The 15,878-nt window shown below is 34.3% G+C and overlaps 1 protein-coding gene across 1 annotated transcript; it reads left to right on the forward strand.

Moving 5' to 3' along the window:
* The first annotated feature begins 2,217 nt into the window (after positions 1–2,217).
* Positions 2,218–13,331, forward strand: LOC132285034 (isoaspartyl peptidase/L-asparaginase 1). The gene is given in 5 exon segments (XM_059787190.1): positions 2,218–2,562; positions 5,825–6,058; positions 10,769–10,855; positions 12,465–12,836; positions 12,838–13,331. Coding segments are annotated over 5 exon segments (960 nt in total). The 5' UTR covers positions 2,218–2,400; the 3' UTR covers positions 12,943–13,331.
* Positions 13,332–15,878: the final 2,547 nt, after the last annotated feature.

Genomic DNA, 15,878 nt, shown 5'->3' on the forward strand with positions numbered 1-15,878 from the left:
ATATATATATTAAACTTTTTTCTTTATATATATCTCTAAACATCTTCTTCTTCTTCTTCCTCCTCTTTATTTTTTTATTTTATTTTATTTTTTTTTAACTTTGAGAATTTGTGGGATAAAGATTTGAATTTTTTGAGATTCTAGTTTACTCTTTTTTACTATTTTTTTTTTTATTTTTATTTTATTTTATCTTTTTTCGTACCAACATTGATAAAAAAAACTAAAAAAAAAAAAAAAAATCCCAATATTAATGTGCATTGGTTTTCGGAGTTTGGAAATTTTTTGTTTTCTTTAGTTTGCACTTTATTTTTATTTTTTATTTCATATTTTTATCTTTACTTTTCTTTTATACTTTTATTTTTATTTTATATTTTTATCTTTACTTGTCCATTGTCGGCGTCCTCTAATAATTTCATTTTTGGTCATTTTATAAAATTATTATTATTTTATATATTTTATAAAATGCTTCAGAAAGGATAATTTAGTCAACTTAGGGTTTAAATTTGTCAAAGAGACTTATTTGCACTATATTGAAACTTTCGGAGTATTTTTTTGCATGAGAGGGGCATCCTCCAATAGTGTCCTTTTCGATCATTTTACAAAATTATTTATTTTTATATATTTTATAAAATAATTCAGTAGGGGTAATTTTGTTAACTTAGGGTTTAAATTTGTCAAATGGACCTATTTACACCAAATTAAAACTTTAGGGTTGCTTTTGCACGTGAGTGGTGTGATATGCACCGTAAACATACTTTAAAGATGTTTGCTGCACTTGACCCTATTTATTTACTTATATAAGTTTTGTAATCAAGGATGAACCCATGCAATACCCCAAAAAACAGAAATTTTGTGTTTTTTTACAACTAAGCTCTACTATTTTTGTTATTTTGATATATATATATATATATATATATATTTATGAGATATTGCCTTTGCCCTCCTCACATGAGTTTATGTCCGCCCCTTTTTGTAATGCTAAAATATATTCAAACATTACGTTATTATATATAATAGTTTTCAACTGCATGGCAGTATTTTCACTGTCTAATCTTACTATAATTACTTAATTAATTTTTCTCTTTGCTTTTTTAAAGAAATTTATTATTATTTTTTCTTTATCATTAAACATTATTATGGGAAATGACAAAACTAGACCCTTTGAAAACAAAAATAAAATCAATTTTACCAACGGGTTAATGGCCCAGCGGTATCAGCATTTTACTTCTCAAAGGGAGATCAGAGGTTCAAGTCTCAAAAGAGATACTAAAAAAAAAAAAAAAGGGACAATTTGGCTACTCTATGCGTCCCATAAAAAACTACTTTCCATCCCGTTTAACTATTGGAACCAATAAAAAAATTCACAAGGAGGGAGTTGAAAGAAAAATATACAACGATAAGCCTTTATTAATTCTAATAATAAATTAAGAAAACACATTGTATATCTAAATTATTACAAACAATAAGAAGTCCCTCATCAGCTATAGAAGTGGAAGTAGCCAAATTGTCTTTATTTATTTATTTTTTTAACGGTCTAGTTTTGTCATTTTAAATAAAACTATTTATTTTGGTTGTATGTACTGTATTTTCAATGTAAAGTATTGGAAGTGCATCAAAAATAAGGACATTTTGATATGCTTTAAAAGTTTAATATTGGCGCTCTAAGAAAATATTATAACATTGAGTTCATTATAATTTTTAAATTGAAATGACAAAATAATTCTAATTAAACTTTCTTTAATTGCGTATCTATTTTTATCCTTTCTTTTTTTATTTTCCCCTGACCTTTATTCCTTTCATGGCGCCTTCCTTTTTCTCTTTCCTCCAATTTTACAGACATCGACGCCAATTTGATAAGACTCTTGAGCCTTTTTATTGCATGACCATCGAAAAAGTATATACGAATAACAATAAAGTTGATTTTGCATTTAAATTTTTAATAAGTTTTGCAAAGATAGAGAGTTAAAAGAAGAATTCGGATTTACTAATAGGGAGGAAAAAAATAGTAAAAGTTCAAACTTGTTAAAAATAATAGTATTGGAAGCTAGAGTACTGATGCTAATATCAATATCCTAAAAGAAAAATAAATAAATAAATAATAATAATTATAATAATAATAATAAAGTAAGAAGTACATGACATCTTCCCTTGAAAAAAAAAAAAAAAAAAAACTTTTTTCTTTCTTCGAATTCCCTTTAAATTAGCATAATACCCCAACAAATTGCACCCGTGAAATGCGGGAAAAGGACATATTCCTCGTGACAACTACTACGAGCCAACAAGAAGGGAATCTCACCTGAGCAAAGTGACTCGAATTGACGAAGCCAACAACTAGGAGAGAGTGTGCGCGCGATAAAGAGGGGATCAATTCCCACTTTCCAGTGGAGTGAGAGAGTAGGAATGGGGTGGGCAATTGCCTTGCAGGGTGGCGCCGGCGACATACCACTGACTCTACCTCCGGAACGCCGGGAGCCACGAGAATCGGCCCTCCGCCATTGTCTGCAGATCGGCGTCGCTGGTCTCAAAGCCAAACAGTCTGCTTTGGATGTTGTAGAACTTGTGGTATATATATATATATATATATACATATAATACTGAAATTTATGGTTCTTACACTTATATCACCACTTGCTGGCTGATGATGCCATATCATTTGCCTGACTCAAATAAAATAACAAATTAACAATGTTTGAGCTTCCTTGCCCATAATTTAAATCTTTTTTTTTTTTTTTGGTTGTTTAAATTTGTTGCTATAGATTCTAAACCCTTATGGGTCTATAATAACAGTTTTCTATAGTCTAAAGGCTTCGATTGATCATATCAGTGTTGATTTCTTTTTAATACTAAGACATATTTTGTATTTGTGTGTATAAATTTGATGAATGACATATATTATATATATTATTAAATGTTAATTTCTGTTTTAATTTCCTCGCTTCTATTCACTTCTACATAGAAATAATCCAATTCTTTCCATGCATGGGTTTCACCGACAAAAAGGAATTCTTATTCCAATCCTTTATCCCATATCTAATGTAAAACCCAATTCAAAGCAAGCCTCTAAATTGCGCGCGCGTGTGTATATATATACATATATATGCCACTATAGATTTAAAAATATCCACATCAAAGGAAACTTGAAAATAATTTTTCTTCACTTTAATCAATGTAAAGGATTTATCTAAAATACCAAAATCCCAAATAAAGAATTGCCGTGGTTGAGTGTTAACTTTGAATAAATTATGAACCACTATTATCATATTCAATTATATGAAATCTCAATTTAAAATATTAGATGGGATAGGTCATTACATGCTTGTTCTGTATTATATTCTTTTGTTTAAAGGATTATCTATTAAAAAGAGGGTTTAATTACAACGACACCTCCTGAGATTTGTTATATTGACAGTCATATACAATAGTCATTTTTTGGACAAAGACACCCTGTGAGAATTTTGATCCAAGCAAGCCCTTAAAATGTTTGAAAAGATGAGATTGCCTCTCAGTGTTTAATTTATTTTTTGGATAAAATATTATGACTTATGAAAAGTCAAAATTGCCCTTATATATATACACACAATTACATCAGCACCATCATATATAAATTATATAAGTTGTATATGGCTATTATATCTCACCGCCTCCTTCCTCCACCTCTGCCATCGCCTCATCCACATCCACTGTCGCCATCTTGATCCGCCGTTGCCGCCTCTCCCCAACAACAGCCGCCGTCATGTTTTCTCTCCTCCCTTCTTCCCTCTGTTTGTTCTCCCTCTCATCTCAACCTCCGAACACCACTACCCCAACCACGACGGCCACCGCTCCCTGCCACAACCACCACCATGCTAAAATAGGTCGATACCTAAACAAAATTGGCACATCTAGAACCTTAATCACCCTCTACAACACCGGAATCGGCTCCTCAAACCTCACCAACTACATAAAATCGCCACCACTACATGCAAGCTCATCACCAGGTCCAAGCTCAAGTTGCCGTCGACGACGCATCGTTCGAATGACATCGAAGCTTTGAGTGTGTGGTCCAACAACTTGCTCGGGCCATCATCAGCGGTGATAACTAGCTTGGTCGGTGAAGTCATTAGCAAAGGTGATGGAGGTTACCTTGAGGCCGACGATGTTGTTTTGGGGTGTAACGCTTCAGATCGGGCGAAATTGGGTTGGATCTGTTGTGTTGTGTTGTCATCGGATGGTGATTTGAAGCGGCGAAATTTTTGGACACTCTCAGCCACTGTTATTGGATTGGGTTTTGCGATTGGGTCTTACAATTTTTTGGATTGGATTTGGTGAGATTGGGTTAGGGTTTTTTCTTGGTTGTAGATGGTGAATGTTGTGTACAGTGGTTTACAGTGGGTGGTGGTTATGGGGTGGAGGTTACGATGGTGAGTGGATAGTGATAAAGAAGGGGTGGACGGCGGTGGAGATGGCAATGATGGGTGGTGGTTGTGATTATGGGATCGTGGGTGATGGTGGGGAGGTTGTCTATTTTCTTGTAGGTAATTGTGGGGGGTGATGGTGGTGGAGCTGCCAATGATGGGTCGTGGTTGTGATTCTGGGTGATGGTGGGGGAAGTTGTCTGTTTTCTTGTAGGTGATGGTCGACCCTGTGACAGTGGGGTGAAGGTAGTGGCGTGATGGTGGTGGAGATTGGGGGTAGTGATAGGACATTTTGGTTAATAAAAAAATAATTGTATTAGATAAATTGGTAATAGAATGTGTCAAAGGACAGTAATGTCAATTCACCTTGTGCAAGGACCATTGGGGTGTCTTTGTTAACTTTATTAAACTTAAGTGGGTGTCTTTGTTAACTTTATTAAACTTAAGGGGGTGTCTTTGTCTAAAAAAGGGCTAAGTTGTATATGGCTGTCAATATGGTAAACCTTAGGGAGTGTCTTTGTTAACTTTATTAAACTTAAGGGGGTGTCTTTATTAACTTTATTAAACTTAAGAAGGTGTCTTTGTCTAAAAAAGGGCTAAGTTGTATATGGCTATCAATAAGGCAAACCTCAATGATGTTATTATAATTAACCCTAAAAAGAATTTGATTCTTAAAATCTGTGCCTCTTGCAAATGTCGCAGAAATGGTGCTGAAATGGTATAAACGAAAAAGAAAGAAGCATAACTAAAAAGAATAATAGCTGCTTCAATCATTTGGTCATAGGTTTTGTGGTTTTTCTCCTCTTTTCTTCTTTACGCAGAAATTATCAGCTTCTGAGAAGTAGTAATAGCTTGTACAATTAAGAACTTTAGTGAAATAATCAACACATAAACGAACGAAGGGCTAAGGCTTTGCTTCTAACCCCAAAAGGAGATATAATGAGTGATGCTGCTGAGCAGTGGTCCCTAGCGTGTGACTGAGCATACAATGTAGCTGTTCTTCTAATTGTTTGTTTCTGTTGGAGAGTATGTAAATGTAATGATGATATCATAGTCTCTGCACCATGGGCTATGGGTTATAGCTTTTCCTAACAGGGTTGTTATGACAATGTACAACAATGGAAGAACGGTTAAAGCAATAGTACACCAAGAATTGATTCGGGAAAATGTAAATTTATCATGCAAAATCTTCTTAAAGATATATTTCTTCCTTCACCGGGGCATGCTCTCTAACTTGACCATTTCAAAGTGTGTCAATGCAATTGGGTTGCTCGTACTCCTGCCCCGTGATGGATACTAATTACCTTGTACACAAACAGTGACCTTTTGCCGCCCGTGGGGCACGCGTGGGGGAGGGTGTGGGGGGTTGTTTAGTGTGATTGTTCCTTGTTTGTCTTCAATGAATTGCTTACTGAATCCGGATTATGCAGGTACGTGAACTGGAAAACCATCCGAACTTCAATGCTGGTAAAGGATCTGTCCTAACCAGCGCAGGCACTGTTGAAATGGAGGCTTGCATCATGGATGGTAATACAAAGAAATGTGGAGCTGTTTCTGGTCTCACCACTGTTGTTAATGCCATATCTCTAGCTAGGCTGGTTATGGAGAAAACACCTCATATATATCTTGCATTTGATGGCGCAGAGGCATTTGCAAGGGAACAGGTTAGTGCAGATTTTATTCAGTCACTTTGTTGTTCTTGCTTACATGATGCCTTTGTGCAAGGGCCCATCTATTCGTGTATTGCATTTCCCTATTTTCTTTTAATACTTACGTTTATCGTTTATGTTACTGAAAATTTTGCTGTGCTTTTTAATAGCCTTTTTTATTTATTTATGTGAACAAAATCAACTCAGGAAGCATCATCTAAATTTTTTGGGATCGACTCTAACTTACTGTATATGCACCCTGTATTTATTTGTATTGTTGTAGTTTTATTATTCAAGAGAACATTTGATAAGTTCTGGTGAGAAATCTTATCTTTTACAATTTTAAATTTGTAGCTTTTATTTGTGGATTTGGGCCAAGCAAGCAATTGGTACACAATTTTAAATTTGTAGCTCTGTTTTATCTCCTCATTATTGGTCTTGTTCAACGTTCCGCCACTGTATGACCTTAAAATGTTACTGTAACCAAGTATCATTTTTCTTTCTTTTGTTTTCTTTTCTTATCTCTTTGAATTCTGAGTTCTTATTGATCCTCTCTTTCCCTCTCTCTCTTTCTCCATCTTTCCCTCTCTCTCTCTCTCTCTCTCTTTCTCTCTCTTGCTCCCCAAATATAAAATGTAGTACTTTTATCATGAAAGATTTGTAACGTTTCCAATTCTCTCCATTTTTCAATTTTTCAGAATTTCATTGATGCAAGGGCATTTCGATCTTTTCATATGTTACGCGCAGGATTGTGGTTGGGTCCATTTGCAATTGATGCATTTTAATTTATATGATTGTGTAACACTTAATTAGTGGTACACTTGTATTTATGTGGTGTGTATTAAAACTAAAGGAAAAGGAAAAGTCAAAGGTGGAAGTGGCGGGACCCACCACCCATGTACATAAGTGGTCTAAAGACCACATTTACTTGCCATTTTCTCTCTCCCGGTATCTCTCTCTCCCTCTCAATATTCCATTTCATTTTCTTTTCTTTTCAAGCCAATCTTTGAAGCTTGATTTCTTCTTCGTTACTTGGCGGATTTGGGTGCTGTTTGAGGCAAAACGAAGCCCACGAGAAGCTCTACACATCCATACCAGCAATTCCAGATTTGGTGCCCTCCTTAATTTTCGAATTCCTTGACCCATTTCAAGGGTTTTGCTCATTTTGAGGTAGGGGCTTCCTAATTCACATTATTCATGCACCTTTGTGAGTTATTCTACTTGAATTGTGTTATAGCATGCTTGTTGGTGTTAATTGTAGCTTAAAATGTCTTGATTGTATATATGTGAATACGTGAAGATTTGTCTTGATTGTGCTATATGAGAAGCATGCTTATATAATGAGTTCTATGCTTATTGTATTGTTCACATGCTATGAATGGTGTATGAAAGCATGTCCTATTGTATTTAGTGATAATCCATTATTGTTTAAATATTAAAAGTATGAGATCATGTTTACTTGTGTTATGTCAAATTCCTCATTTTCATAGAATTGAGATTATGAGACATGCATGTACACCATTGGGTTGCATGAAGGGAAGAAATTGTTTTTGAAATGAAAATAGAGAGTTTTGGGAAAGAATATTTTGATGGAAGTGTTTTGGGAAACCCGGTCGCTGCGAAGTTACCAACGGGCCGGTAGGTTAATGTAACCTAGAGGGAACTAAGGAGATTGCCCTAGCATGGTTAAGCTATCTGGGCCCCATAATGACGTTGCGGAGTCACTAAAGGTCAGGGACATTAGCCAATCCTTCTCTCGGCGCTACGGAGTCATCAAAGGGGGTTACATTAACAGTTTGAAAGTGATGATTCTGATTGTGAAAAAAATGGGGAGCAACATCGGCATGCATTGCATCTCCATTGCATCTTATTATTTGTGTTGAGAAGGATAACCATGTTGTATTCTCCCTATTTGGTATAACCCCAACTCCTATTGGCCTATTCTTTGTTTTGGATTCACGGGGTCTCATGAGGTGCGTCTTAGGCGTCACCTACTGAGCAAATTGCTCACCCCACTATATTATTATATTTTTCAGGTTACGGCAAAGAAACGGCGGATGAAAATCCACCACTGAAATGAAGGAACTTGGAAAATCTATTGGATGTATTTTTTGTAGAACTTGAATATATCAAGTAAAGTACATGTTCTAAAATGTATCAAGTTTATTTTGGCATGTAAATGATGAAACCTGAATCTAGAATTCATTTCGATGTATAATGACCATGATGTAAAGCCTATGTATTAAATTCATGGATTTGTTTCTCAAAGGATGTTTTAATGTGATTGCGGGTTGGTTCCCTCGTCTTTGATCGTAGAATAACTTTGGGTTGATGATCCATTTCGAGTTTAAACTATTGATAAGTTTCATTTCCAGTTTAAACCATTGATAAGTTTCATTTCCAGTTTCCCTTCCATTTTCATGGTTCAGCAAGTTGATTTATGGATCCAGACTCGGCATAGCCATTTCGGTCGACCGAAATGGTGCATCGGTCGACCGAAACAGGATTGATTGCTCTCAGGACCTCCACTTCGGTCGACTGAAATGAAGCTTTTTGGTTAAGCTTTCTCCTCCTCTTTGGTTGCTCTCGGGATCTCCATTTCAGACGACCGAAGCTTCACTTCGGTCGACCGAAATGAAGCAGCTTGATTATGCTTCCTTCTTTCTCCAGCGTTTGATTGATTAAATGACGGATTAGGTGATGGGACGTACTGAAGTTGTTATTCAAGCGTTGTAAAGGTGTGTTGACTATAGAAACGTCGTGATGGACCTAGGTAATCTTGGGTTCGAGCAAGGACCCGGCTAACGGTTCGGGCCTTCGGGTTCGGGGCGTTACAAGATTTTTCTAGCTAGTCTATAATTTATTAGACGTTCTTTTATTTCAAAGGAGACTGTTTGATTATTAGAAAAAGATGTTTCACTAATTCCCTATAATCTCCTTATTTAGGGACCTTTATGTCCTTGTTCAAGGTTTCATTGGCTCAAAAGTTGGACAAATTTTTAGCGGGTCCTGATTTTTATGAGAATTTTGATTAAATTTATGCAACCTGATTTTATTATGTGGGATTAGCAATTTGTGTACAATTACTAAAAAGAAATTCACGCATAATTAAATGTCATGTACTCACATACTTGTATTAGGTGGACGGTTGGACCCCATATGCTCACATGACAAGATTTATTTGGTTGGTGATACCATGTTAGCAAAATGATATTAATTTATTTATTTGTTGACATTTGGTTGGTGATACATGACAAGATTTATTTATTTATTTATTTGCTGACATGGTATCACTGTTGTGTTGAAGAGTTTATCGTATCAAGATACATGTTAGACTTTCTCGTATTAAGATACATATATATGTGCGTCCATCTTACACATGTACATCAGATATTAATAACATGCCTTAATTTTTTGTAACCCAACTTCATGTTATATTAATAACATGCTTTTTTTCTACCTAGTGGCTTCCTGATTGTTCCTAAATTTTTGTACTTTCAATTAACTTTATAACTGGTACCTGATTTATCCACCTGTTGTTACCAATCCAGCTGCTAAAACAGTGCCTTCTATATGTATTGTATTTTAACTACCATTTAGCCACAAATAAATACAAAAATAAACCATCTTACAGTTTTGAAACTAGAAGCTGATTAAATTTGCCATTAACAATATGAAAGCTGTTATTATCTACTTAATTTATTTATTTTGGCCTCTTTGATGTATGCTAGTGCTAGGCACTCATCCTAGTCTCTGTAACCTAATGACCAACTAATTTGACTTGATTTTGCTCCATATACACCCGCATTTGGTCATAGGTTGGGAATACAGGAACCTGTGACGCATGAACACTTCCTAAGAGGAGCTGTGTTCCTGTCAAACAACTTTCTCCACTGCTATTGGAAACATGTGGTGCTTGCCTTTTATTATTTCCAATTTCCAATTTCCGTTTCCTTTTTTCTTTCTTTTTTCCCTTAATTTAGTTTTAAGTAACTTATATTGTAAGAGAGAAGTTGTGCAGCGGTAGATAGTAGTTGCAGTAATGCATTACATAATTATGTCGGTATTGCTTATTCAGCTCTCCAATTATGATTGTTAATATAGGGAACTTGGATAACTTGATCAAAGGTACTTCTTTGTGCAAATAATACTGGAATATATATCAAAAAGACTTGCAAATTGTCATCCCCCTGGTCTTGTCCTACTTTTTCAAGTTTTTTCCCTATCATTGTAGTATCCCGTGTCTATGCTGCATAGATGAGTACCTAAGGTCAACATTTCAGATTGACACCCTTATAATTTGAGCCAACATGCTAGGATTGGCTCGAACCCTTCAACCTTCACATGGATTAGTGAGGAGTGCAGGTGCACTCTCCTATGAGCTTTGATACTCCTACTGGGTAGTGCTTGTCTTTAATAGTATTACCTATGGTTGATGATTTGATGGACTTCAATTGTGAAAAGTCTGTAGGTTTGGGGTTTAAGTGAGTGGTAGGACAATTGAAGGCTTTCTGGATGGGACAGGATGGAAGGTATTTGGTAGCAAGAAAGCTAAGAAAAAGGCTGTTGGAGTTGCTTGACAAAGTTAATTTTTATATTCTACATTATTCTCTATATCTCTGTCTTTTCAGTTCTTAAATTTTTTTATATTTGGTGACCGGATATCTTTAAATATGTTTCTATTGTTAACATTTTTGTTGTATTCTGTCTGATTGTATGCATTAGGGGGTTGAAACTACAGATACACATCATTTTATTACTCCAGAAAATATTGAGAGGCTAAAACAAGCAAAAGAAGCCGACAGGGTTCAGGTATGCTTATTACATCTCTTCCCATTTAACTTTGACCTTTATACCATAACTGAACAAAATTTGACTTGTTTCCTCAATCATCACATGTTAATTGCTAGCAGTAGCTTCTTCAGGGTTATTTTTAATTTTTTTTTATTTTTTATTTTTTCAAGAAAAAAATTTTATAGACAAGTTTTGTTTTACTTCTAGTTCCCACTTGAGCTGTTCCTGAAACTAGTTGCTGGAGTTGTATATAATTTGTTACGCAGTGTTTTGTGCCGAGGTGGATCATGTACCTTTGGTGTATTTTGCCGTTATGATTAAGAAATAGTATTCTAGTATGGAAGAAGGATGAATTGCCAAAAAAAAAAAATAATAAAAAAAAATTCCATAAATAGGATGAATTGCACTTGCCTTGCCAGAGCCTTTTGAAATTATGGAGACCTCACATAACATTTAAAAAATTACATTTTCTCCTTGCTTGCTACTGAAAGTATCATGTACCTTCCCTCCCTTCAAATCTAGTGACTGAAAATTATTGAATTTTTGTTGTTTTGTTCCAGAAGAATGGGTGTAATCAGATTTGATCTGTTGGGTCAATTCCCTAATTTAAGCCCATATTATTATGCACTAATAAGGGTTAAAAAATCATTCTATTAGGATAACACACAGCACTTGTAAGTACAGCTGTTAATCAAGCCTTGAAGCCTGAGCTCGGCTTAATTAAGACTTTCTTATTCTATTTGGTTCACTCAAGCTCGACTTGTATGAACTCTTGAGATTTTATAGTTGTTTATTAACGGACAAGGATCCTTTCCAGCCAAATCTCTCTCCTAAATTCTGCAGACCTCAATCATGTGGTACAAATTCAGTCACGACATCATTTGGTCAAAGGCTACCACCTACAAATTCAGTTGTAACAAAATTCCCAACATGGACTTTGACCAGATGATGACATGGCTGAATCTGGACCACAGGATTGAGGTCTGCGGATTTCAGGAGAGATATTTGGCGGGAGAGGATCCAAATCCATTTGTTATCTGCTGTCATGTAGTATTTGATAACTCTTCATTGACATCTTTTAATTTTACCAAGCAACATATTAGACGTGCCGCTTTTCATATGTGAATATTAATAAACAGGTAATTTTGTGGAAGTAGCATTAAATGAAAATAATGAAACAGGTGCTTCTGTGAAAGTAACCTTAATTTTGAATATTTCTCCTCTGACATGATTTCAGAGCGAGAACTATTTTTGAGTTGCTGTATGTAGTATTTTTAGAACTTTTTTTATCATGTCTCTCGATTGCAGTTTGCTGTGACTAGACATGTTTAATTCGAGATTCCCTCTTCTTTTTTTTTTTTTCCCCCCTTCATACATGTTCTGGTAACTTTTATATTACTATGACAAAATATAGACCTTTGCTTTACTGCTTACGGCTTGGTGCATGATTTTTAACTATACATAGTTATTTCTAATTGCTTGGAAGATTGTATGTGATGCATCAAGAGTTTTATAATCAGGACTTTTGTGCATGCCATAGAACCGTTTTTTGAATTCATGAAGGACCGACCTTTAGAATATTTCGATTCAAATGGAGATAGCTAAGAACTCTCTTATCAATTTGTAGATAGATTATACTCAACCCATCCAAAAAGATGCTGAAAAAGAAACACCAGCTGCTGATGGGGATAGCCAAATCGGCACAGTAGGATGTGTGGCAGTTGATAGCCATGGAAATTTAGCTACCGCAACATCTACTGGTGGGTTTGTGAACAAGATGGTTGGAAGGATTGGGGACACACCCATCATTGGCGCGGGCACATATGCCAACAGTCTGTGTGCAGTCTCTGCCACGGGCAGAGGTGAAGCAATAATACGTTCTACTGTTGCGAGAGATGTGGCAGCCCTTATGGAGTACAAGGGGCTCTCTCTCAAGGAGGCAGCAGCTTATGTCGTAGAAAAGTGCGCGCCAAAAGGCACTGCTGGCTTGGTTGCTGTGTTTTGCCACCGGAGAAGTCACAATGGCATTTAATACGACAGGCATGTTTAGAGCTTGTGCCACCGAAGATGGATATTCTGAAATCGGAATATGGCCATCTGTTTGAGTTTGTGTGTTATGTTTCAGTAGTGTAATCTGTTTGGTTTTACCAAATACCAGAATGTTGCTGTAAAATCATGGTTTGAGCTGCATAGGGCCAGCGAGACTTGGTATTTTAAAATGATCTTGGAACCATGAAATTATTATTATTATTTTGGTATTTTAAAATGAAGTGAAGAGTATGAATGTAAGAGATTGTTTTTAACATTTGCAGCACTTTGTGAACTAGAATTCTTCTTGAAAGTACCTGTGGTACATGGTTCAAAATTGCTTCTTTTTTTCTTTTTCTTTTTTTTTTTCATCAAGTTCCTTTAACGAAAAAGGTCTTAACTCATCAATTCTAAAATATGATTTGCATTTTCAGAAAAGAAAATAAAATAAAATAAAATAAATAAATTACTTTCCCCTTTTGCAATCAAAACCTTATTTTTTTTACTTCAAAGTTCTCACATGTTTTTCATTTCAAATTCGTTTTTTTTTTGCACTTATGCATGATGTACGTACTGTAACCTTTTTATTTTTCTCTTCTTATTCCTTTTTCTCTTATTAAAATTTATTACTATAATTTTATAAACTCAATGTGTCTATTTTATATCAATAGATATTAGCAATCAATATTTTGATTCTTAATCTTATATTTGTAAGTATTTGTCTCTCTTATAATACTTCTTAATTAGCATAGTATTCTGCAATGATTTTTTTTTTTTGTTTTTTCCCTAGTTTACCTTTTGATTTGAACAATATATATATTTTTTCCCCGAAGTACACAATGAAATAAATTTCTTGTTCTGTCCCACAATGAAATAAATTTCTAATTCCGTCCCACGGTCTTTTTGTAAATAAAATTTTTTTAACCACTTCTACACTGCGCAGCTCTCAATTATTGTTCAAGTAGGTTGTTCAAAATTTGAGTTGATCTTTTAAGAAAAAAAAAAAATCAAGACCTTTTTTCAAATTTTTTTTTGTTTTATAAAATAAAACGACCGTTCTTGTTCTCAAATAACCTCTTGAGAATGTGCTGATAGGATCATTATAGATGAACCTAGCATATCTTAGTCATCTACTAAATTAGTATTGATTAATGTCAACTCTAGAGCTTTAATTGTACACTATAGTTTAGTAACACCTATTGAATATTCATAACTTTGACACGCATAAAATTTTGAAATTATTATTATTTGGGGTGTATAGAGAGAGTAAGGTGTGGATTTGATTAAAATTATTGAGTTGGTCGGCATCACTATAAATTTTTGAGTTAAACTTTCCTCCATCTAATAAAAATTAGAATTTGACTTTAGAATCCACCAAATCAAAGAAGATAATGCTGAAAATGATTGAGATGATGAAAATTCTCTTGGCTAGAAAATTTAAAATGTTTCTAAAAAGAATTTTCTCCAGAACAAAAGGGGTTCGAGTTCGATGTGAGTAGAAGCATATGCAAGTATTTACGTGATCCAAATATTTATTTATTTATTTATAATCTTGGCAACAAACTATCACATTTATATTCCCGCCCCGGTGAGTGGATTTAAATTCTTGAACTTCAATTCGAGTTCAATTTGAATTCTTGACCTTCAACTTTAGAACCTGAAATTATTAACTAAATTTTAGAAAAAAGAGAAATCTTTTTGTGAAAAATGAAAAAACACGAGTAAATAAATAATAAATAAATTTAATGGACAAAAATCAAAATTCGCATTTTCAGAACGGATAAAAGAAATTGAAAAATCCTCAAAAGTTTCTTAAAAGAAATTTGAATATTACAACTTGGATGAAAAAAACAGATGATTTTGCATCACTTTGTGCCATTTAAGGGCGAATTTATGTGTATGTTTAGGTGCCTCAAGTCCATTTCAAAAAATAATAATAATAATAAAATAATAATAATAAAATAAAATTTACTACTAGTATTTGCTCATACCATTAATAATTCCTGAATCCATCCTTGATGCCATTTAATTCTTTGGAAAAATCGTCTTAAGAAATTAAAAGGTGCCAACCTTACCTTCTAGATCAATAGAGCTTATTTTGAAGACTCGTGGATGGAGTTACCGCGAGATCACTTTGGTATTTGCCGTGGAGGGGGACCATTATGGGAGAGCATCATCTCCAAAATATATATATATATAATTGTAATTGTAATTTTTTATTTTATTATTATTATTAATTTTTTTTTTCCTAATGTGAGAATTACTTCATCCATGATTAGTAAACTTTATGATCTCTCATAGTGACGGACCAGGAATTTTTTTGAGGGGGCCGTCGTTGATGAATAAATAAAAAAAATTGAAGAAAAATATTTTAAAAATAAATTAAAATAGATATAAGAATTTAATTTTTGTGGCTGGTTCGACACGTGACAGGAGGCCGTGTTTAACACATGTTAGTGTAAGATCCAAATTCTATGACTTTTTAACTGTGTTCGTGCTTTTTAGATTATCATAGATGTGAGGCAATGAAGAAACAAGAGAATCGGTTTTGGAATAAAAATAAAGTGGGAACATGAGAGAACTGATTACTATGAATGTGGGGACAGTAAAGAGTGACAAGGAGAGACCATTATCTTTTGAATCCAAAATATTCAACGTGGGCAAGAATGTGGAGCGGGGTATTTTTACAAATTGAGTGGGAACATTTTTAAAATTTTGACAAAAAATATAGTTAAAAATGTAAATAAAAAAATTAATGGGGGCAAATGTCCCCATTGGACCTTTCCATAGGCTTCGTTTGGCAAAAGTCTAGGTGGAGGTTGAAATCGAGTCCATCGAACGAGGCGTGTAAAATAACTTGCAAAAAATTGATAAGTAAGTTGTTTACATTAGATTTTAATATTTTTTTTCTTTGTAACCAAACACCAAAATATATATATATATATTAAAAATTATTTACATCCAAACAAACAAAGTCTTAGCCATTAAAAATTCAAGCTATAAAGGGACACAA

The sequence above is a fragment of the Cornus florida genome, unplaced genomic scaffold (genome assembly GCF_030987335.1).
Source record: "Cornus florida cultivar Cherokee Brave unplaced genomic scaffold, ASM3098733v1 CherokeeBrave_3.0.0_Hap2_Chr11, whole genome shotgun sequence".
Taxonomy (NCBI): Eukaryota; Viridiplantae; Streptophyta; class Magnoliopsida; order Cornales; family Cornaceae; genus Cornus; species Cornus florida.